At 41.6% G+C, this 22,662-nt stretch overlaps 1 protein-coding gene across 2 annotated transcripts in view; it reads left to right on the top strand.

The window, feature by feature from the left end:
* The window catches only part of lpar1 (lysophosphatidic acid receptor 1), a 99,086-nt gene that overhangs the window by 34,340 nt on the left and 42,084 nt on the right, over positions 1-22,662 (top strand). For both annotated transcript variants that reach the window (XM_034191952.1, XM_034191951.1), the window contains exon 2: positions 16,863-17,618. In XM_034191952.1, the coding sequence (XP_034047843.1) occupies positions 16,880-17,618 (739 nt within the window). In that variant the 5' untranslated portion in view covers positions 16,863-16,879. The remainder of the gene's footprint in view (positions 1-16,862; positions 17,619-22,662) is intronic.

Raw genomic sequence — 22,662 nt, 5'->3', positions numbered from 1 at the left:
TCCTCCACATTGGACGTCACTGGGACATCTCCACAGTCCCACTGCCTGGTGGTCCACACCAGTAAAAGCCATTAAACACAGATGAGCGCCTGTTCCCTCATTATGGTTCCATCAGCTGCTCCTTTCACTGCTTCTAATGGACAATTTAGTGTGATTTCAAACCTCCAATATACACACAAATTGGACAGTCTGTTTTTCTCTAAACAATTAAAAATAACCACAGACCATCAGAGACCCTGCTCAGTTCATCACGTTTATCTTGTCGGGTTCTGTGAGTGCAGTTTGTTCAGCTCTCTGCAAACAGCCCAGCGTACTTTTAAGTGATGTTGATGCACATCATCACGTGCACCAGCTCAGAAATTGCACAGTGCAAGTACACAGGCTAAAATTTTTTTCCTTTAACAAGAGTTATGCTTGCAGGGAAGCTAACAGCACAGTGGCTTAGTGGTTAGCACTGTTGCTTCACAGCAAGAAGGTCATGGGATCGATTCCCACCTGTGGCCTTTCTGTGTGGAGTGTGCATGTTCTCCCCGTGTTTGCAGGTTAGGTGAATTGGAAACTTTATAATTGTGCAGGTTTCCCTTGCAAAAGAGATCTTTAGCTCAAAGGGATTAAACTGGTTAAATAAAGGTTAAAGTAAAAAAAGTAAACAGCATTTATAAAATAGATAATTGTCCCAGATTTCAAAACTGGTGCAGATGATGACCATAACTAGTACGGATACCAAGTTTGTTCAGGATTGACAAAGATGGATCAAGAAGTTTGTATGATGCTTCAAAACGCACCACAATTTGATCTTTGGGAAGAAACAGGAAGGCAAGCTGTGGAATTCTGTGGAATAGCGCCATTTAAAATGACCCATTTTTGTTACTTTAGTTCCTTTTCTTCTTCTACTGTCTGAGGATTGTTGTTGCTTTGGATTGTTGTTTTTCTTCTGTTGTTTAATGGTGATGATAACCTGCCTCAACTTCCTTTAATAAGGCATTGCAGTCTAGTTTGAACCCTGCATGATATCGCAGGATTTGAGCACTTATGGGGACGCCGCGCCCGCTGTGCAATATATAAACAGCATAACTTCACACAGATAAATGGAGTATTGTTTTGTTTTCAGCTGCAATCACCGAAGCAGTTGCGAAAAGTTTTTTTTTTTTGTTCAGTTCCCAGTGGAGAAGGGAAGACGAAGCGAGTGGGAGACGTCGTGTCGGGACATGTTAGCCTACACAGCTAACCAGAGTAGCTATGTTCTCTCACAGCAAAACCACCTCGACATGTTTGTGCTCCGGGTCATAAACAAACCGCAACACATGTCCACTTTCCACCACATCGTCACTTTTTCTTTGCATTTTCACTTTGTTTGTGTGTAATTTGCCCAAAAACTCAGAGAAAATGCTATGTTTTTTCCCCGGAAGTAGAGGAATTACATCATATGGGTCATATTTTACCCCTTTACTGCCTGCCCTCAAATGAGACTGCGCTGCCCATTTGGTTCAAAAGTCTGAATCATCCAGAAAGTGTTTTTACACTACAATCATTTATTTCAGTCTCTGAATATCTTCTGTTCACGTCCAGAAGTGCTGCACACCTGCAGGCGGCAGTTGTCCCTTCATTCCCTCAGAACTGGAAAACCGATGTATTACACTATTTTTGCTCCTGGATAAATTATTAATTAAATCCATCTTGATCAGTTTAGTCAGTCCATCACAGATCCATTCCACCTCACCTGTAATACACAGCTCTCTTACTGCAAACTTTCAAACTGACGTCATTGTTATGTGACTCCTTCCAACACACACTGATGATGTCGTCACAGGTAATAAGCAGAAGAGACAAGAATTTTTTTCTTTTTTTTTCCAATGTATTGGCGTCACAAAATGTCTTTATTTTATGGTGGGCGTTTAATAAACTTTAATAAAAAATCATTTAATTTTGGGTGGGCGTTTAGCAGGCTTTCTTCAAAAAAGGGGGTGTGGTCTGATGCTCAGCCAGGGGCGGTCCAGCGCGCGGATACAGTATTATTGATATTAGTAACTGGGGCTGTTTTTTGTGACACCTAGAGGTTGGGGGGGGACTTGTGGCCAGAGGACCATCTGTTCAATTCCCCATGTGGCGGTATTGTAAAGCATTTGAGCGTCTGTATCAGGTGGAAAACGCCACCACTGCACTCAGGCGTATTAAAGGTTTTAAAAAGACATTTTGACTGCTGATGATTTGAGATGTCTCTCTTCAATCTGGACGGTTTATTCAATGGGCGATGCTGCTTTTGGCTTGAATAAATATTCATAAATGAGCTGAGTGTAATATTTATAGCACTGGGCAGCGTTAATCGCCCATAAGTCAGTTCGTGATGTGTGCCGTGCAGCGCAGCCAACAAAATCAGACGTAGTGTTCCTTTGTGCAGGAGTGACCAAATATTTCAGACAAACTTCAGCTTTCATAGTTTTCCCCAGAGAATCTGCTGTTTTTGCGTGTGAAGGTTGTTGTAGTCCCCCCCCCAACACTGCAAATGGGTCCAAGTGGAAAAAGTCCAGGTTTGTAAGAGTGTTCTGGAGCGAAGCCCCATCCCCACTCCCGCCGCTGCAGAGACAACAGACTGTTTGAAGGACTGGACGAGTCCTTTTAGAAGACGCATCAAGAGGGAGGCATTGACCTTTTGACCCTAGGTCCTAGCACTCGCGCTTTTATTCCAAAACTCCTTTATTTGAATTTCCTCTAACGCTTTCTCAGACACACAAACTTTGTGCTGGAGCCCTGAGGTCATGTTTCCAGTCTGCAGTGAATCCAGAGTGTGTGTGACTGTGGGGTTGAACACACGTTAACTGTTTGCCATGTGTTTGTGTGACTTCATGCTGAAGCTGCAGACGTTCTCTGTGCCTTGACATGTGCACAGATTTGATTCCTGCACTGACACGCAATCTTGCATGCCAGTGAGTAAATTCGCTGTAAACTGTTGTAAACTGGGTGCAGCTGCATGCCAGTGCTCAAAGAAAATCTTGAAATGTTCAAACCTTCTGGCAGGCATTAATTTTGTGAACTAATCATGAATGTTGCACAAGCTATTCGAAAACACTGTGTGTATTGCGCACATGGAATCTGAGCGATTATAACAAGATGTTACATTGATAAGAAACATAACTTTACAGATACGTTATCAAACTCATAAGAAGGAATGAAAATGCACCTGTTTCACCAAACCAGTACAAATATATATACAACCCCTGGCAAAAATTATGGAATCACCAGCCTCGGAGGATGTTCATTCAGTTGTTTAATTCTGTAGAAAAAAAGCAGATCACAGACATGACACAAAACTAAAGTCATTTCAAATGGCAACTTTCTGGCTTTAAGAAACACTATAAGAAATCAGGAAAAAAAAAATTGTGGCAGTGAGCAACGGTTACTTTTTTAGACCAAGCAAAGGGAAAAAAATATAGACTCACTCAATTCTGAGGAAAAAATTATGGAATCACCCTGTAAATTTTCATCCCCAAAACTAACACCTGCATCAAATCAGATCTGCTCGTTAGTCTGCATCTAAAAAGGAGTGATCACACCTTGGAGAGCTGTTGCACCAAGTGGACTGACCTGAATCATGGCTCCAACACAAGAGATGTCAATTGAAACAAAGGAGAGGATTATCAAACTCTTAAAAGAGGGTAAATCATCACGCAATGTTGCAAAAGATGTTGGTTGTTCACAGTCAGCTGTGTCTAAACTCTGGACCAAATACAAACAACATGGGAAGGTTGTTAAAGGCAAACATACTGGTAGACCAAGGAAGACATCAAAGCGTCAAGACAGAAAACTTAAAGCAATATGTCTCAAAAATTGAAAATGCACAACAAAACAAATGAGGAACGAATGGGAGGAAACTGGAGTCAACGTCTGTGACCGAACTGTAAGAAACCACCTAAAGGAAATGGGATTTACATACAGAAAAGCTAAACAAAAGCCATCATTAACACCTAAACAGAAAAAACAAGGTTACAATGGGCTAAGGAAAAGCAATCGTGGACTGTGGATGACTGGATGAAAGTCATATTCAGTGATGAATCTCGAATCTGCATTGGGCAAGGTGATGATGCTGGAACTTTTGTTTGGTGCCGTTCCAATGAGATTTATAAAGATGACTGCCTGAAGAGAACATGTAAATTTCCACAGTCATTGATGATATGGGGCTGCATGTCAGGTAAAGGCACTGGGGAGATGGCTGTCATTACATCATCAATAAATGCACAAGTTTACGTTGATATTTTGGACACTTTTCTTATCCCATCAATTGAATTGGTTTGGGGATGATGAAATCATTTTTCAAGATGATAATGCATCTTGCCATAGAGCAAAAACTGTGAAAACATTCCTTGCAAAAAGACACATGGGGTCACTGTCATGGCTTGCAAATAGTCCGGATCTCAATCCAATTGAAAATCTTTGGTGGAAGTTGAAGAAAATGGTCCATGACAATGCTCCAACCTGCAAAGCTGATCTGGCAACAGCAATCAGAGAAAGTTGGAGCCAGATTGATGAAGAGTACTGTTTGTCACTCATTAAGTCCATGCCTCAGAGACTGCAGGCTGTTATAAAAGCCAGAGGTGGTGCAACAAAATACTAGTGATGTGTTGGAGCGTTCTTTTGTTTTTCATGATTCCATAATTTTTTCCTCAGAATTGAGTGATTCCATATTTTTTTCCCTCTGCTTGGTCTAAAAAAGTAACCGTTACTGACTGCCACAATTTGTTTTCTTGATTTCTTATAGTGTTTCTTAAAGCCAGAAAGTTGCCATTTGAAATGACTTTAGTTTTGTGTCATGTCTGTGATCTGCTTTTTTTTCCCTACAAAATTAAACAACTGAATGAACATCCTCCGAGGCCAGTGATTCCATAATTTTTGCCAGGGGTTGTATATATATGTATACAAGGTCTGTTAGAAAAGTATCCGACCTTTTTATTTTTTGCAAAAACTATATGGTGTTGGGAAAGTGTCGGTACACGGACCCACAACAGGGGGCGCAAAGGAACGGACAATGGAGTAGGTCAAATAACACACTTTACTGTTGTGAATGTGCACAACAAATACAACAGATTACAACAATAGATCAGAATCAATTCACAAAGGTGTCGTGTGGGCAGGCTCGAAGATAGGAGACACCTGTCCAAAGCAGAACCGGAACCACACGATTTCCTCCGCCACCAGACCCCGGGAATACTGGAGCCGCCAAGTCCCGAACTCCCAGGTGGCCACTGCCTCCGCGTGTCGGACCTGGTACTGCTGGCGAGGAACAAAAACACAATTAAAGGTGGGCGCGTTTGCACCCAGTAATCCGCACGGCAGGAAAGCTACCTCCACCTCTCGTTGGAAAAAAGGTCTGTTATCACTCACAAAAATCACAAAAGGTTACTGTCAAGCAGTCAGCTGAGAATATTACCTTCCAGGTAGAACGATATCTCGGCAAAGAGGTGGAGACGCCGTCCTGCTGATGTACCCCTGCTGATTGGTAACAGCTGTTGCAGGTGATGCGTGACAGCTGTCACCCTAGCTGCTCCTGTGAGGCGGCTGCGCCCTCTGGTGCCTGGAGCCCGCACTCCAGGCAGGGCGCCCTCTGGTGGTGGGCCAGCAGTACCTTTGAATCATGTGCGCTTGCATCAGCCAAGCTTGAACCTTCGTGCGCATGCATGAGTTTTTTCATGCCTGTTGGTTGCGTCATTCACCCAGCTCTCCACAATTTCGACTAAAAAGCCACCGAAAGCCGTCTGAATCTTCTGAATGGTGGAAGACCTGGGCATGTCACAACATGTCCCGTGAGACTTCCAACACGGACTTGCTTTTGTTCTCCACCATTGCAGCTTCATCCTGACGCGCGAATGCCTCTGCACGTCTTTCATTACAAAATCTCCTATAACAGTGGAGTCTGACGAAAAATGGCTGATGTCCACCTTTTCTGCCATTTCTCTGGTAGTCACACGACGTCCCGGATCAACACAGCCTTCACTTTGGAAATGATCTGGTCATTTCAGCCTGTCAATGGCCGCTTGAAGCGCGGCGCGCCCTCAGCCGCTGTGGGCCGTCTTTAATCCGGTTGTAATGCTCCTTAATCTGTGTAATGCCCATAGGATTTTCACCGAAAGCCATCTGAATTTTCCGAATGGTGTCCACCTGGCTGTCTCACACAGTTTCTTGAAAAATTTGATGCAGCGCTGCTGCAGCCGTTCAGACATTTTCCTGACAATGAAAATCCTACGAGAGGGGTGGACCAGTGCTCACTCAAAGCCTGCCCACAGGCGAATGACGCAACCGACAGGCGTGAAAAAAACTCACGCATGCGTACGAAGGTTCAAGCTTGGCTGATGCAAGCGCACATGATTCAAATCCGTATAGTTTTTGCAAAAAATAAAAAGGTCGGATACTTTTCTAACAGACCTCGTGTATATATATATATATATATATATATATATATATATATATATATATATATATATATATGTAGAGAGAGAGAGAGAGAGAGAGAGAGAGAGAGAGAGAGAGAAAAGTACACCAAAAAGCGCTATTTCCCAGGGCCTGGGTCATCAGCTGAGCGCTATCACTCCTCGGGATTTTGACCCATTAAGCTCAGTATCCCTCATGATAGTGGGTCCGCAACAGCTGTTTCCTGTTGCGCCCAGGCCCATAAAATCCAGGTGCTGCCATCTTCTGCTCTTTCTCCCATTTCTTTTACCACCATACGACATCCATCAACACCAGCTGCCCTCAGAAAACGACCCACCGATGCTGCAGGGAAACCCCGGCATCCCACCTCAAAAGGAATGACCTCCACCTTCCAGTCTCGCTCCCCTATCTCCACCCTCAGATCTTCATAGCAGTTGAGCTTCCTCTATCGAGCTCCATCATAAAAATAATAGACAAGATTCCAAATGCGTTCTCCACCACAGATGCGCACAAGAGAAGCTGCAGCTGTAGATAATTTCTCTGTCATTCTAGGAATGATGAGAGAATAGTTTCATCAGCCAAGTTCTGAAAGCAAATGCGTCATCGGCTACAAAATTATTATTTTATATAGCGTGGCATCAAGCAAGACAACATGGAATGCATTGGCGTGATGACTTGCACGGCAGTGCGGGGGATCTTTCACGTTACCTATTATTGGTGGGTGAACAATCCAACGCTTGGTGAATTCTGCTTCATGATTACAGGAAGAGTCGACATCGAAGGATCAAAAAGTGACATCCCTATGAACACTTGGCCACCAAATGCCAGTTATCCCTGTGGTAACTTTTCTGACACCTCCTACTTAAATCCCAAAAAAGTTAGAAGGCTCATGATAGAGGCCCCGCTTTCGCGGTCTGTATTCGTACTAAAAATCAAGATCATGTGAACTTTTGCTCTTCTGCTCCATGGAAGGATTCTGTCCTCCCTGAGCTCACCTTAGGACACCTGTGTTATCGTTTGACAAGTGTATCAGACTCCCCATCTGCCACTGTCCCCAGAGCGGGTGACACCCAGCGGGGCCGGCGCTTGACACCAGAAGCGAGAATCCTCTCGCCTCCAACCCCTTCCACCCCAAAAAATTTATTTCTGCTGAGATAGGGTTTGCAATCAAGATTTCCTGAAGTAATTGATCCGTAAACTAATTAAACCAAAAGAAAATATATATCCTAAATGATATTCACATTTTGTGACTTACATTTTTACGAGGCCTGCGTTCATATTTTATGGGATATTTGATTTGGGATATTTTCCTCTACTTGCACCCATCTTGTGTGTTTTTTAAGAGCTGACGTAACATGTGAATTTCTCCTCTGTGAGATCAATAAAGTTTATCTTTTCTTATTCACGGTTTGCAGCAAAATTACTAACAGTTCACGGATATTCACTGTTTGCATAAATTTTCATTAATGGTTTGTGGATAATTCACAATCTGCAGCAGATACACGTTTTGGGGTCAACAGGACGCAGGCAATCCAAAATGAGTGGAGAGTGAAACGGCGACACAAAAAGAAAGCCGGGCTCTTGTGAAACAGAACAGTCATTTATAGTTACACAGTAAATTTTACTGAGTAAAATTTACTCTGCTGGGATAACATTTGGTCCCAGTCTAAATAGAGTAAAATACACTCTATTATAGAGTGAAATCCCCTCTACTGTCTTGTCAAATCAAGTGTTTCTTGATAGAGTTGATTTTACACTGTGATAGAGCATAGCTAACTCTATTTGGACTGGGACCAAATGTTATCCCAGCAGAGTAGATTTTACTCTACAAAATGTACTGTATACACAGTTTGCCAAATTTAAGAAAAAAAAAAAAAAACAACTTTGCACACATCACCACTACCACTCACTGAGAAGCAACCAAACACGGTGCTCTTTGCGCTCTCGAATCCAAAACATGGTGCCGCTTTTTTACAGTGATTTTCCGTGAAAATTTTAAATAAAATAAAATGAAACAGCCATGCCAGCCAGTTTTGTTGGTACTGAAGTTTTCCCCTTAAGTGTGTATGAACTCTGATCGTGCACTCGACTCCAGCTGGAGCCGATCCGTGTGTGTGTGTCTACGTCGACGTTTGCATGTTTGGAGTCCGGAGTGCAGATGGCCCCCTTTTCAGTCAGTCCTCTTCCTTAGTGGGGGTGCAGGTTCAACCAATTCAGACAGTTTTTTGTCTTTTAAACTTGTTTTATGTCAAACATGGCACTTGATGCTGCAGGGGTGAAAGTTGCTCTTCCGATGTGTATCCCTGTGTACCGGCTGTAGAAGACTGTATATCTCTTCCCGGTACGGTGTACTACTGCATTCCGGCTTACTTTCACCTCTGCAAACACGCATTGCCCAATAAAATTTCTTCTACTTTTATATTGTAGTAACAAAGATATTTAAGGGAAATGTATCAGAGTAAAAGTATACACTTTATTGACAAAATGTAGTGGAGTAAAAGTGAAAGTTGCCAGAAATGTAAATAACAGAGTAAAGTACAGATAGGTCAAAATTATACTTAAGTACAGTAACACAGTAGTTCTACTTCATTAGATTACAACATTGGTTGTAGGCCAGTCACGATAATGATGAAGTATGCACTGCTGCACCCCAAGCCCAACCTGTTGGGTATTTTCTCCTCCAAACATTCTTAAAACCTTTGATAAGACAAACAGAGTCAAGAAACACCAGTGAGACAGAAAGTCAAATTAATCACGTGCGGAGTGCAGCCAGGCTGTACACCAAGGCTACACTAAAGTCTGGCCTGTGCTCCCGCTCTTTTTATTAGAGATGCCCTCATTACATCATAAAACTTGTCCTAAGGGGGGGGACAACGCGAGACAAGTTTCTTCCCGTAACATAAACACATACGTCAATAAGCGCAGCTGTAAGGACAAACAGTTTCTTTCTTTTACTCTTATCGTCGGAGGTCAGCACATCTCGTTCGTCTGTTGCAGTTATCAGCTGTTGTGCATCTGCCTGGAGTGTCCTGGTCTTCACACTAAGCATCACGTCACAACAGTCAAAAACAACCTTCAGGTCTATTACTCCCAGTTCATGACTGACCCCGTCATGCTTCACTCCCAGTCGTTAGCGGCTACAAAAACAAGTTGTATAATAATAATAATAAGTACATCCAGCTCTTCATTCCCAGTTCAGATTGACCCCAGCATGCTAAAACAAGGTTGAATAACACATTCTCGGGGTTAGGTGCAAACAGCACAACACCGTTTTCATAAGAAAGAAGACGAAGGTACAAATGTTTAACAGTGATAACATATATATATATATATATATATATATATAAAATCCTTAACATTTCCCACCTGTTTATCGCCTGTTAAACATATAGTAGGCATCACCCAGCTTAGGTAGTTAGTTTATTAACTTAGTTTATTCTGTCCACGTTTTTATTAATTGAACACCACCAACAGATGGAAGATTCGAATCCAGCTGCTATTTGATCAACCAGTTTATACTCGTCAGGCACTCCTCTGGGGACTCCTATTGCGTCAATATATGTTGGATTTCCTACTCCTTTCCAATCTCTTTTTACTCTATGTCTGGCTATGCCTTTCTGCCAATCCTCAGGAATAAGAGAGGCTGCATATGTCGTAACGTCTTCAGGGGTCATGGGTAACAATAATGATATTAATGCACAATAACCTGACACATTTCGTGGCAGTCTGTCAAAGATTCTGTTATCACCACACCACCATACATCACTTCGGCTGACTGGTATAAATGAACCGTTTTTCTGTATTATTCGACTACACCACTTGTCTTATTACTTTTTCAGCTAAAGCTTCATAGGCTAAGAGTGTGTTAACTCATCACGTCAACAGTTCAAGCTTGAACTGGAGTTGTGAGCTTTTCAATATCATCATAATTCTCAGTACAGTCATTATAGTTTTCTCCACTAAGGTCTGACTGTTTCAATGCTTGATATTTTGGCATAGTTTGTTGGAAGGCCAGATTACACTGTACAAATGTATTTGACACCATTTTGCCAACCATTGTTTTGATATAAGGGATCACACAACACATGCAAAGTCCAATCAGAATTAGGACTATAATAACTGGTGTCACCATTTTCAATAGTAACTGCCAACATGGTCCTAAAGTCAACCAGGACCAGGGATTCCACCGGTTCACGGCTAGGGTGTCTTTATGCATTGCATCACAAAGTTTATTCAGCTCTTCCAATGCGTCCTGCATATCCACTGAATGAATGGAGTCTGGGATGAAAGTACAGCATGTTGTGTTCAGCAGAACACAAACTCCTCCCTGTGAACCAGTAAGCAAGTCTAAAACCATGCGATTTTGCTACCACATATGTATGGTCAGTCACCTGGGTAGGTGCACACACACCACCCCAATTTGGTGGGAGACTCATGTACAGTCTGGAACCACAAAGCCAATAGATGTCATCATACACCGGAGTACCATTTACAGGTGGTAGCAAAAACTTACTAACATAAGCACATGATTCATCCGTTCCCCATGGACAGGAGCCTGTATAATTACATCCCCGTCCAATGTGATGAAGATAAGTACCATCCACATATTATGTTTTGGCTAGGCTTAAATTATTTGATAAAACATACGTTTGGGTACACAGACGTTTCTTAATTTTACCTACAGTTTTATTCCCTGTCCCGTAAAAGCAATTTGGGAATGGCCGTTGTGATGACAATTTAACGTGATGATATTTTTGCGTTTCCCTTCAGTCTAGTCAATGGAGCAGCACTTGGGCACGCTTGTACGTCCTCTGTTGAAATCCCTATCATATAAGTGGTTGCACTGAGGCAAGTGGTGTTACATCTTATCAGATTTGCTGAGAACTGCTGCCCCCGAAATACAGTTTGATTATGCATCCGTATGATAAGACATTCTGTCACCCTAGCAGGGTACGGTTTAGCCGTCAGAGCTGGGTGTGTTGAGGATATAGGTATTTGCGAATAAACATAACAATTAGTAACGTAATTCCATAGCCAATAAATGAACATATCTGTACCACATATTAGTATGGTATATATGAGGGTGTCCATCTGTCTCATTCACATTATGAATAAACCTCTTCTGACGTTGCTTGCGTTGTTCTCTGGCTCGGTCCACAGTGAGCTGCAATTCTTGGGTCAACCACCAGGCCAGGAATCCGAGGAGCACGAAACACACTAAGATCACAACGCAACCGGCTGCCCTACCAACAGTCCGGCAGCGGCGGCGCTGAGCACGCCGCTCCGGGGTCTGCTGTAGTTCAGTCATGATTGCTAGGATACAGTGTTGTTAACCACCTCACCTAATAGTGCAAGGATCTCCCTGCTTCACTGGCATTGAGACAATCTATTGCTAATTAAATAGACTCCCTTTGTAGCCAGACTTCCCCTTACACTGTGGAGGCCGCCAACACACGCTGTATCTTACAGTGATGTATCCACGTTGATCTCTCCGCTATCTTTACTGCAGTTGGTGTTGTTAACAGCACTTGGTATAGACCTTCCCAACGGACTGGACTCTGATGAACACCCAGTCTCCTGGCTAGACTACTGGAAGGCCGTCCTGTGGAAGATCAAAATTATTCGGCAGTAAATGTGTTTAAGTTATCTCTTTCTGTGTTAATGTCTTTTTCATAAAATTTGCTAATGTTTGTTCCTCATCTGCTGTTTTAGTATCCATGTCAAAATTGGTAGACGATATGGTCGTCCATAAAGTATCTCAAATGGTGTTAACCCTGATGGTGTTGGTGTTATTCTCATATACAATTTTACTAGGTCCAAACATTCAATCCAGGTTTGTTTTGTCTCTTCTATACATTTCCTTAATCTTATTTTTATTGTGCCCTTTGTCCTTTCCACTAATCCTGCACTGTGTGGATGATAAGCACAATGATTTTTGAGATTGACCTGTAGCGCTTCTCCTACGTATTGCACTATTGTATTAACAAAATGCGCTCCATTATCTGAATAAACTGTTTCTGGTATTCCAAATCGTGGAATGATGTCTTTGCACAATGCCTTAGCCACTGTAAGTGCATCTGCATGTTTTGTAGGGAACAATTCTACCCATTTTGAGAAGGCATCAATTATGACTAAACAAAATTCCTTCCCTTCATGTTTACTTAGCTGTATATAATCCATATGAATCACTTGAAAGGGATATTGTGGTGTTGGAAATTTGCTAAACTCTGTCCATGGTTCTCCTTCTTTCTGAGTTGTCCTGGTAATTTCAGTATAATTTATCTTTGGTCCTAACACACCTTTTGCACGTGTAATCATAGCTTCCACTCTTGTTTTCAAGACTAGATCATCATGTGTCAGTGGTACGCCTTGTTGGTCTGCAGGATTCCAGTCTCCGCGTATCTGACTCCATTTAGGGCCACATGCTTTCATCCACACCTGTTGGACTTCAGGTCCACTAAGGTGGTAAGAACTTCTAATGTTTTCTATATCCTGCATAAATCCCTCAATATCGACATGTGGCGATGGTATCATGTCGACTGCTGCTTTGATATCATCAGCATTCCATGTTCGATATACGAGCATGGTTGATCGATGTCCTGCTGTTCCTGCACGAGGATTTGGTACTTCTATCATAGGATAGGCACCTCCCTGGTCACTGTGTTCCACCATGGGAGGGGCTGTGGGCACTTTCGCTTGACTGCGTGTTTGTGGTTTTTCCCTCATACCACGTTTAAGCAGAATGACCCAGCAACCACGGAGAGTTTAGTCCACCGGAAATTTTTTTGTATACATTGCAAACAGAGGGGAAAAAAAAAGAACATTTCTGGTCCAATTTTTCAGACTCATGAAGCAGAGAACATTTTGACATCAGTCAGGCCTCGGTGTGTCAAAAAGTTTGCATATTTTGAAATTTTGCAAAAAAAAAAGTGTTGTGTGTGGTCTGTACAAATGGAAAGAGCTCACTCCATTGATCACAACAGTATAACGTTTCCTATGTGTGACTGAAATTTCAAAAGTTAGAAGTTGTTTTTGTCAAAACAAACTTTTTATTTTCCTATATCACATAATATTTCCCCCCCCAGTTTTGAGATTCACGAACCAAAGAAAACCTGTGGCTTTTTTTTACATCAAAAATCCAGAGACGAATTAATTAGGGCCAAGTTTGCATATTTCTCAGTATTGCTAAAAAAAAATTGAGGCACAAATTGACGTGGCCTACGGGTTAGATAGGGCTCACTCCACCGATCGGCACGGTATAAAGTTTTCCTATTGTTGACCTCATGGATCAAACGTCACTAATGCCAACATATTTTTATTAGTTATAGTGCCACCTAGTGTTTTTCGTTGGCCATTTTTTGTATACAGGTAGAGGGCCAAGAGAGCTACTAACCCTGTAAATTTCACATTTCAACTCCGCCTGGTTTATGCTGTACATTGACTTTTTGCGTGTAGAAAAAAAATTAAATAAATTGAAATCAGCACAAAAACAATAAGGTCATTCAGCCAGGTTCTCAGACCCTAAAAAAAGCTCTGTCTTGCAATGTTAAAGAAAGTTGAGGAAGAAAAAATTTCAACCAGAGTTGCTTCAAAACTTGACGGGTTCTTGCACCCATTTTCATGAAAGTGGGTCCATACCACAGAAGAGTGGATTATTACATACAGTAGGAACTCTGGCGTGCTTTAATCACCTTAATTTGTTTGTTGGTTAAAGTCCAGGCAGCACGAATGGTTCGAACCTTTTGGGTGGATTCTCACCCAGTAGGTTTGTCCTCACACCCTTTAGCACAGTGTTTTTTTCCACTACTCATGTAAATCTTTTCTGATCTTGTAAACCTTCACCGCTTTGGCTTCTATGGCTCAGTTATCACTGCGGAAAACAATCAGACACCATGTCTGGATGAAGTGAAGCGTTTCCAGGCCACTCTGTCCTTCCTGGTAAAAACAAAAAACAAAAAAACGATGGCATAGATTAACAAGAATCTACTTTCATGTTGACTAAAGAAAAACTGTGGGAATGTTCACAGTTTTCATGGGAATTAAATGCTTGTTTTGTGTAAGTGGGAATTCTGGGAAATATTTAGGACATGCAGTTCTGCTCAGAATTATCACCGCCACTAAATTTTAAATACACAGTGTCAAAAAGATTCAGAATTAAATACAAATGAACAATTTTTGTATCATCAGAATGTTTAATAAAATACCCAAAGTTACTGAATAGAAAAAAGTCATGTGACAGTTATTGGCACAGTTTGAATTGACAGTAAATCATCACTTTCACAGCCACCATTCTTTACATGATTCAGGAGCATTTCCACATCACTGAATATGTCTTTCCCTTAACTGGAATAAGTAGGGATAGACAATGGATGGATGGATGAATATGTCTTGGTTACATGAAGTCACTTGAATCATTAAAGCTACATTGTGTAGGATTTCGTGTCATCTAGTGGTGAGGTCACAGATTGCATTGTGCCAGTGTGTTTTCTTTCCCTTCATGTTTTCTCTTCTTTAGAAAAGAGGGTTCATGCACTCTGACCTTCTGTTGTGAGAAGGAATATAGCTGATCCTCAGGGGCGGAGCTAGACTTTAATCCTTGGGGTGGCCAGGGGGTGGCCAAGGCCATGTCAGGGGGTCCACAGATTATGACAATTAAATTGTTTCACTCAGTTGCACTCAGTCTGTAAATGTTGAAATATATTAAAGTATTTAAATATTAAGCGCATAGGAGATGAGATTTTTGTATGTAATTTGCCGTTTATTAACAACATACAAAATGTAAAACACAATCTATTTTTGAACAACACACCATGTTGACATAAATGAAAATGCACACACACAGCTACTCATTCACACTCACGCTGAAAAAAGTCATCAATTTTTCTAAAAACCATTTTGGCATACATGAACACTGTGCAGGTTTTAACTATGTCTGACTGCTAAACTGTCCTTAGAACATAATGCAGAGCTTAGTCATAACCAGAGACAATATCAAAGTGCCTAAAGACCTTTCCCGCCACCAACTGTTTGGGTGTGGAGCATTGGTTAAAATCTAGCTTAAGGCGAAGATTTTTCTTCTTCTCCTAGTAAAGTGGATTACAACTCTTTGTAAATGGTAAATGGACTGCATTTATATTGCACTTTTCCATCAGCATCACACGCTCAAAGCGCTTTACACATCAATGCCTCACATTTACCCCGATGTGAGACACCCCTACACACTGGTGGATATATATATATATAAAATACAAATAATGGATGGTAAGGAGTCCAACATACAGAAATATTGGATGAATAAAAGTTTTCTTTTCTGAATCCAATATTTCTCTATGTTGGACAACTTGCCATCCATCAATTGTTATGTTCTCCACCCCCCCCCCCCCCCCCCCCAAATTAAGCAAACAACAAAGAGTCAAGTAAATTAGATCAATTTATTTTGTTGTGAACAGCATATGATTGATTCAGAGTACCTTCTTAGTGTTTTTGGCATCCTTGGAGTTCAATATTTCCACCAGTTCCTCCTCTGTGAACTCAGCAAACCTCACTGGAAGACGATTTTCTGCTGTTGTTGACATGTTTGTTGCCATTTTTTCAACCAGCGTCTGTCAGCTAGTTCCTGACATTTGTATACCATGCGCTGATTGGCTAGCTGTTGGCAGTAAGCTCTAACGCTATTGGTCAGTGGGAACCGATCCAATATAACTTTTGGTCCTAGCCTTTTTGGATCCTTTTGGATCCAACATAACTTTCTGGCACCAGGCATGCCAGAATAAAGGCTAATCTGTGATTGGCTATTGCAATCTGAGTGGAGAACATATATATATATATATATATATATATATATATATATATATATATATATATATATATATATATATATATATATATATATGTGTGTGTGTGTGTGTGTGTGTGTGTCTATATACAATATTTTATATCTGCTGTCTACATCAGGGGTGGCCAAGTTCGGCCACACACCTGAAAGGCCACCAATGAAAGGCTCATTAAAAGTCTGCTAACGAGTCTTTCATTGGATTTAGGTGTGTTGGAGCAGGGAGACAACTAAGAGTGTCAGGAAGGTGGCTCTTGAGGACCGAACTTGGCCACCCCTGGTCTACATGGTGGTCTCACTTTTGGAGCCAACCTCAAGTGGCCATTCAAGGAGTTGCAAGATGTTGCACTTCCACTTTTGCTTCATTTAAGAGAACAGGAGGTTGAGGCTGAAATAAATCCCAAATTTGCCTTTTTATGTTTTCCCACCAATATGCAGATTAAAAGGACAGAGAGAGAGAGGCAGCTCTTACAGTCATAAAAACAAACTAAGCTACTTTCAGACTTTGATTTTGTCATATTCTGGGGACTCATCAGTAGTTGTTCGGTTTTTACAGAGGATTTTTCTATTTCAACACTTTGTGAATTCTTCTTTCTTCTTCTCCTTTCAGAAAGCGCCTTTGCCATCATGGACGAAGAGCAGTGCTACTACAATGAGACCATTGCCTTCTTTTACAACCGCAGTGGGAAATACCTGGCGACTGACTGGAACACCGTCAGCAGGCTGGTGATGGGACTCGGCATCACGGTGTGCATCTTCATCATGCTGGCCAACCTTCTTGTGATGATTGCCATCTACGTCAACCGGAGGTTCCACTTCCCCATCTACTACCTGATGGCCAACCTGGCTGCTGCTGACTTCTTCGCCGGACTGGCCTACTTCTACTTAATGTTCAACACGGGGCCAAACACGAGGCGTCTCACTGTTTCCACGTGGTTGCTGCGTCAAGGCCTGATCGACACCAGCCTGACGGCGTCCGTGGCCAACTTACTCGCCATCGCCATCGAACGCCACATCACCGTGTTCCGCATGCAGCTGCACACGCGCATGAGTAACCGGCGCGTTGTGGTGGTGATCGTCATAATCTGGACCATGTCCATTGTTATGGGGGCCATCCCCAGCGTTGGCTGGAACTGTATCTGTAGTATCCAGTCCTGCTCCAACATGGCGCCTCTTTACAGCAACTCCTACTTGGTCTTCTGGGCGGTTTTTAACCTGGTCACGTTTGTTGTCATGGTGACACTGTATGCTCACATTTTTGTGTACGTGCGCCAGAGGACCATGAGGATGTCGCGGCACAGCTCGGGGCCGCGACGAAACAGAGATACCATGATGTCTCTGCTGAAGACGGTGGCCATCGTTTTGGGTAAGAAGCACCAACGTGCTGATTGGTTGGTTGATCAGATCGGTCTGTCTGTGTGTCTCAGGAACAGTGCAGCGTCTGAGGTCATCATCAACCACATGACAATCGGTCTGTTGTTGGGTCGGGCCGAGCAGCTGTGTCGCCGGGCGCTGAGCCGAGGCACGGCGTCTGCCTCGTACCAACCCCGTTTATAAATCATGTCAGCTGTAGTGTCGTCTTCATGTAACGCAGCACCACAAGCACAGATAAGGCGTTTGCGCCAACATCCGCCGCTGTCCGTCACTGTCTGCACTTTGGACACTCATAGCCCATCAGGAAAATCAATATCCACTCTCACGCCACAAGTACCACAACTAATGGCGCCTAAAGTGCACGAGACATCCGAGTCTCTGTGCTGAGTTCAGGGACCATTAAAATCTCAAGGAAATCTGGACTTTATCTGGTGCTGCTTCAGTGATCATGTGTTACCTTTGCCAAAGAGGTCACATGACCACCACAGAAGAATACATTTAAAAATTCTGAGTAGATCTTAATTAAATCTGATGATAAAGAACCTTTAAATTTCAGTGCGAATCGGGATCCACGTAAGGATCCTGTTCAAATGCATCCACATATGGATCTGGATCGATAATGAAAAGAGAGCGGTGAGCTTTATGACGTGTTCTTCTTTCTATAATGAATAAAGCTACAAATATGGAACAGTTTTGTCAAATTTTACTGTTAGTTTGCAGTTAAGTGAAATCTAAAGGACGCTTGTTTGATGTGTGCTTGTAGCGCCGTGTACTCGCATCGTTCCAACCCTCTAAGGTCGCTATGCATTTTGCAGTGTTAAATTAACATTTTGCATTTTTGCAGTTATTAAATAAACTCTGATCACATAAATTAATTCTGTTCCTGCTTGCAATCTTGATTTAACATTATTTTGAATGTTACCAAATGAACTTTCTGTGGTGTTAATTTAACACTATAAGACTTAACTGTGTGCCACTAATGTGGGCACACAATTTAGTCCAAAATATACAGTTAGTCTAATAGTCCATTTCACACAATCATTTTACAAACAATTTAATTTTGAAGCCTTTAGTTAAGAAAATTTTGTTCCAGACCTTCCATATGTGTCAGTGATTTCAGTTCATTGGGGCTCTTCCCCCCCCCCCCCCCCCCAAAAAAAAAAAAAAAAAACTGGAGTTATTTGGGGTATAAAAACTGAATATGCACAAGTTGTGAGTAATGGGTCAGTGAAGTCGCGACAGGCCCACGGTTATCGAAGAGGGTTGGTTGGGGCAATTTTCTGCACTGTCAGTGTTTCTGGCTGGTAGTAAAGGCAGACACACACACGCACACACACACACACACACACACACACAAAAGATCAACAGCAAAAGCATTTGTAATCACAAGTACTCATAAACTGTTGGTCTGTCACAGATTGCTTAGCGGTAAGGTTGTGATGACAGACAACTATTGCGTCCGTTTTGTTGCACGTGTGAGAGAAGCATTCAATGCCTTTTTCCCCTGTATCACACAATTTTACAGTTTTTATGCAATTAAAATGTCTGTGAGTCATATGAATGTGTTTGCAGATTTCACGTTCAGTTGTGTTGTAATCACAACTGGAACACAACAGAAAAGTACACATTAATTTGACCTTTTTAAAAAACTGCTTTCTTGTCAAATATTTCATTTTTTGTCAGTAGTTTTCAGGGTTGAGCCAGATACTCGTTTCAGGTGAGTATACGGTACGGATAAAGCATTTTTGACGAGCACGAGCATGATCCAAATAAAACTTATCAATATCTGTGCTCGTGCTGAAGGAAAATTCTCATTGGCTAACTGACTGTCTTCCTGCTCTGTGATTGACCAGTCAGACACAGCGCCCGACCCTACCTACAGACACGTCTGTCTGCAGCTTCTCTCTCTCTCTCTCTCACACACACACACACACACACACACACACACACACACACACACACACACACACACACACACACACACACACAGGATCTCACTCTGTGCTTGGCTGGATTCTGCCTCACGTTGCTCTAAGTTTTCTTCAGCTCGCCTCTTTTTCGGTTTGTCTGATATTTAAAGTTACTGGGTGAACTTGTTTCATATCATACTCGGTGCTTTTGACAAGACAACGCTAAACACGGCTCCTGTCGCGTCGGTCACTGCCTCCACTCCGGTCGGGTTATTTATTTATTTATTTTAAACCGTTTGTTTGCTCGTTGTTTTGTTGGTGATATAAAGTCAGTTGGAAAACTTTGCTCGTACTGAACGCGGTGCTTTTGCGAAGAATACAGTGAATAAGGCTGACATATTATTTCCTTGTTTGCCATCACTGGATGTTTGCATGAATCACAAAGTTCACACAGATCATTAAAAAATAGTCTTACAGACCACTTACATACACACATGTAGCTGAACACACAAAGTAGCCTATATTCATATTTTTATTGAATATGGCTGCATGCAGTATCTGACACTTTCTCACTCCAGTTCATAAAAATAAATTGGACAGTTGAACAACCTCTCTCTCTCTCACACAGACACTAAGTCATGCACACATGCACACACAGTCATGCACACACAGACACAGACACACACACCTTAATCAATATTGTTTAACTTTGTCTGGAAAAAATGCCAAGAACATTAGGTAGTAAAAATAAATAAATAATTGGGAAAAAAAATCACAGTTTGATCATAAAATTTTAAAAAAGAAAGTTGGGTATGACAACTCTTGTTCATGCATACTTAGTAGTTCATAATTTCCTACGACATTGAATGTCAATTCTGAGGCTGTTCTGTTATTCATTCACACACTTAAGAATATTCATGTTCTGAGTTTATAAAAAAAAAAAACTTGTTCTGTAAAATACTTCTCTTACTTTTGTGATCAAAAACATTGATTTGAATCAAATTGAATTGAATTTTGAAGCTGTTCTGTAAATAGTTTTCAAATAAACAATAAATATAGCAACTTTTGATCAATCCATATCAATTTCAGACTTAAAATAATGTACTGATTTAAGCCCCAGCCATTTCGGGTTAAACCATGCCCACTTCCGATTTAGGCCCCGCCCACTACGAGTACAGATACAGATACAGATCATTTAGCTGGTTGAACAGATACAGATACAGATAGTGGTGTAATCGCTCATCCCTACTAATTTTGTCCGTTCTTTACCTTTGCACTTGAACACACCACCTGAAAATATATTCAGACAACTGGCTCTGGTCTTTTAATGTCACTAAACTCAGGGCCCGCCCACGTGGAGATGAGTTTGGGTGTATCATATCGCCGTTTCCTTCACACAGAACACTCCCAAAAACACAAATTTTAGAAAACTGGCCACTGAAGCAGATGAATCTCAAAATACTGCCTTTGCCTTTTTGTATGTACAACCATTTATTGTATGGCTGCAACGCTATGCGCGCTCTGATTGGCTGATTACCGGTCGGATATTTTCCCATATCCGGACCGGTTGCCATGAAGGTCTGCAACACATATTTTCATTACAAACCAGTACAAACTGCATTTATATATATAGCGCTTTTCCATCTGCATCAGACGCTCAAAGCACTTTACAATAATACCTCACATTCACCCTGATGTGAGGGTGCTGCCATACAAGGCGCTCACTACACACCGGGAGCAATTAGGGGATTAAGGATCTTGCCTAAGGGCCCTTAGTGATTTTGGGATTTGAACCAAGGATCCTCTGGTCTCAAGCCCAACAGCTTAACCACTAGACCATCACCTCCCTTCCCCTGATCAGAGCACTCTGCTTCTCATTCATGTAATTTCATGACTGTACATCAGTGACCATGGGTCATCTACAGAGGAACAGACGTATCATATTTTTATTGCCTGCTTGATAAATGCGGTGTTTTTATATGGTATCATATGAGCTCTACCGCCATGAGTCGCCCTGGAGTTGTACATGAGTGATTTTTTAACTACGGGCACTATTGGCCTTGTAAATGTAATTTCCACCACACCATTGCCTTACAATATAAAGCGCCTTGAGGCAACTGTTTGTTGTGATTTGGCACTATATACATGTGCTCTGATGTCACTGTTTATCTCCATAGAAACTACCCAAATAATCTTTCATACAGACTGTTTAGGGACATTACAGTGTTGTGGTGGAAATTACAGCAATAGTGTGGGACAACTACATTTTGTTTAAAAAGAATCACAACAGTTGTATGACATTGAATACCCCAATTATGTTTTGATTATTTTACTGATATTTTATTCAGAGATATTTTAAAACATTAGAAAAAACATTTCTTTACCATTCATTTTTATCATTGAAGATCAAAAGTCTGGGTGTGGGACAAGCACAAAACGGCAATATTTGCATATAATGATGCTGAAAAAAGGTGAAAAAGTCATCATAGACTACTAGAACAAATTTCTTAACACACTTTCATTGTAAAGATAACTATAAAAGTGTGAAATTTCCCCTTTTTTCTGTTTTTCATACAATATGATCAAAGGACATAATAAGTGCCCGTAGTCTAAGAATCACCCACATATTCACACTATGTGTGAAGGGGCCCTTAGTGGCGTAACATATTATTAAATATTAAAACCATTCACACAAGGAGTAAATATATAGTCTTACCTGTCCGTTTCAGTGAGATCGTCTTCCCAGACTGATGAAAATGTATACATGTTTGGAAAATGACATCTGAAAATAATTTAATTCCTTGTCCTGGCTTTATCACACCAGCAGTTTAGTGCCAGGTTACAACACCAGCACAGGTGTAATCCGTTAATTGCGTCTGCGCGTGCTGCTTCAAGTTTCTGCTGTGCTGATCCTGGACCAGCACAGTCATCTACAGGTGTAATCCATCAATTGCGTCTGCATCTGATGTTTCGAGTCTTTGCTGTGAATGGAATGTCCTCTTCTTCTACTGCGTGCTGCTTTGTGCCGCAAGTTGAAAGACTTGCAGCACCTCATCTGCTGCACACAAAAAGTGTGGAAAAAAGTGCTGCTAGAAATGAAGCACTTAAACACAGAAATATGTCCGA

Source organism: Thalassophryne amazonica, chromosome 17, assembly GCF_902500255.1.
Source record: "Thalassophryne amazonica chromosome 17, fThaAma1.1, whole genome shotgun sequence".
Lineage (NCBI taxonomy): Eukaryota > Metazoa > Chordata > Actinopteri > Batrachoidiformes > Batrachoididae > Thalassophryne > Thalassophryne amazonica.
The sequence above is the reverse complement of the archived record's forward strand: the minus strand, read 5'-3'. Positions and strand labels throughout refer to the sequence as shown.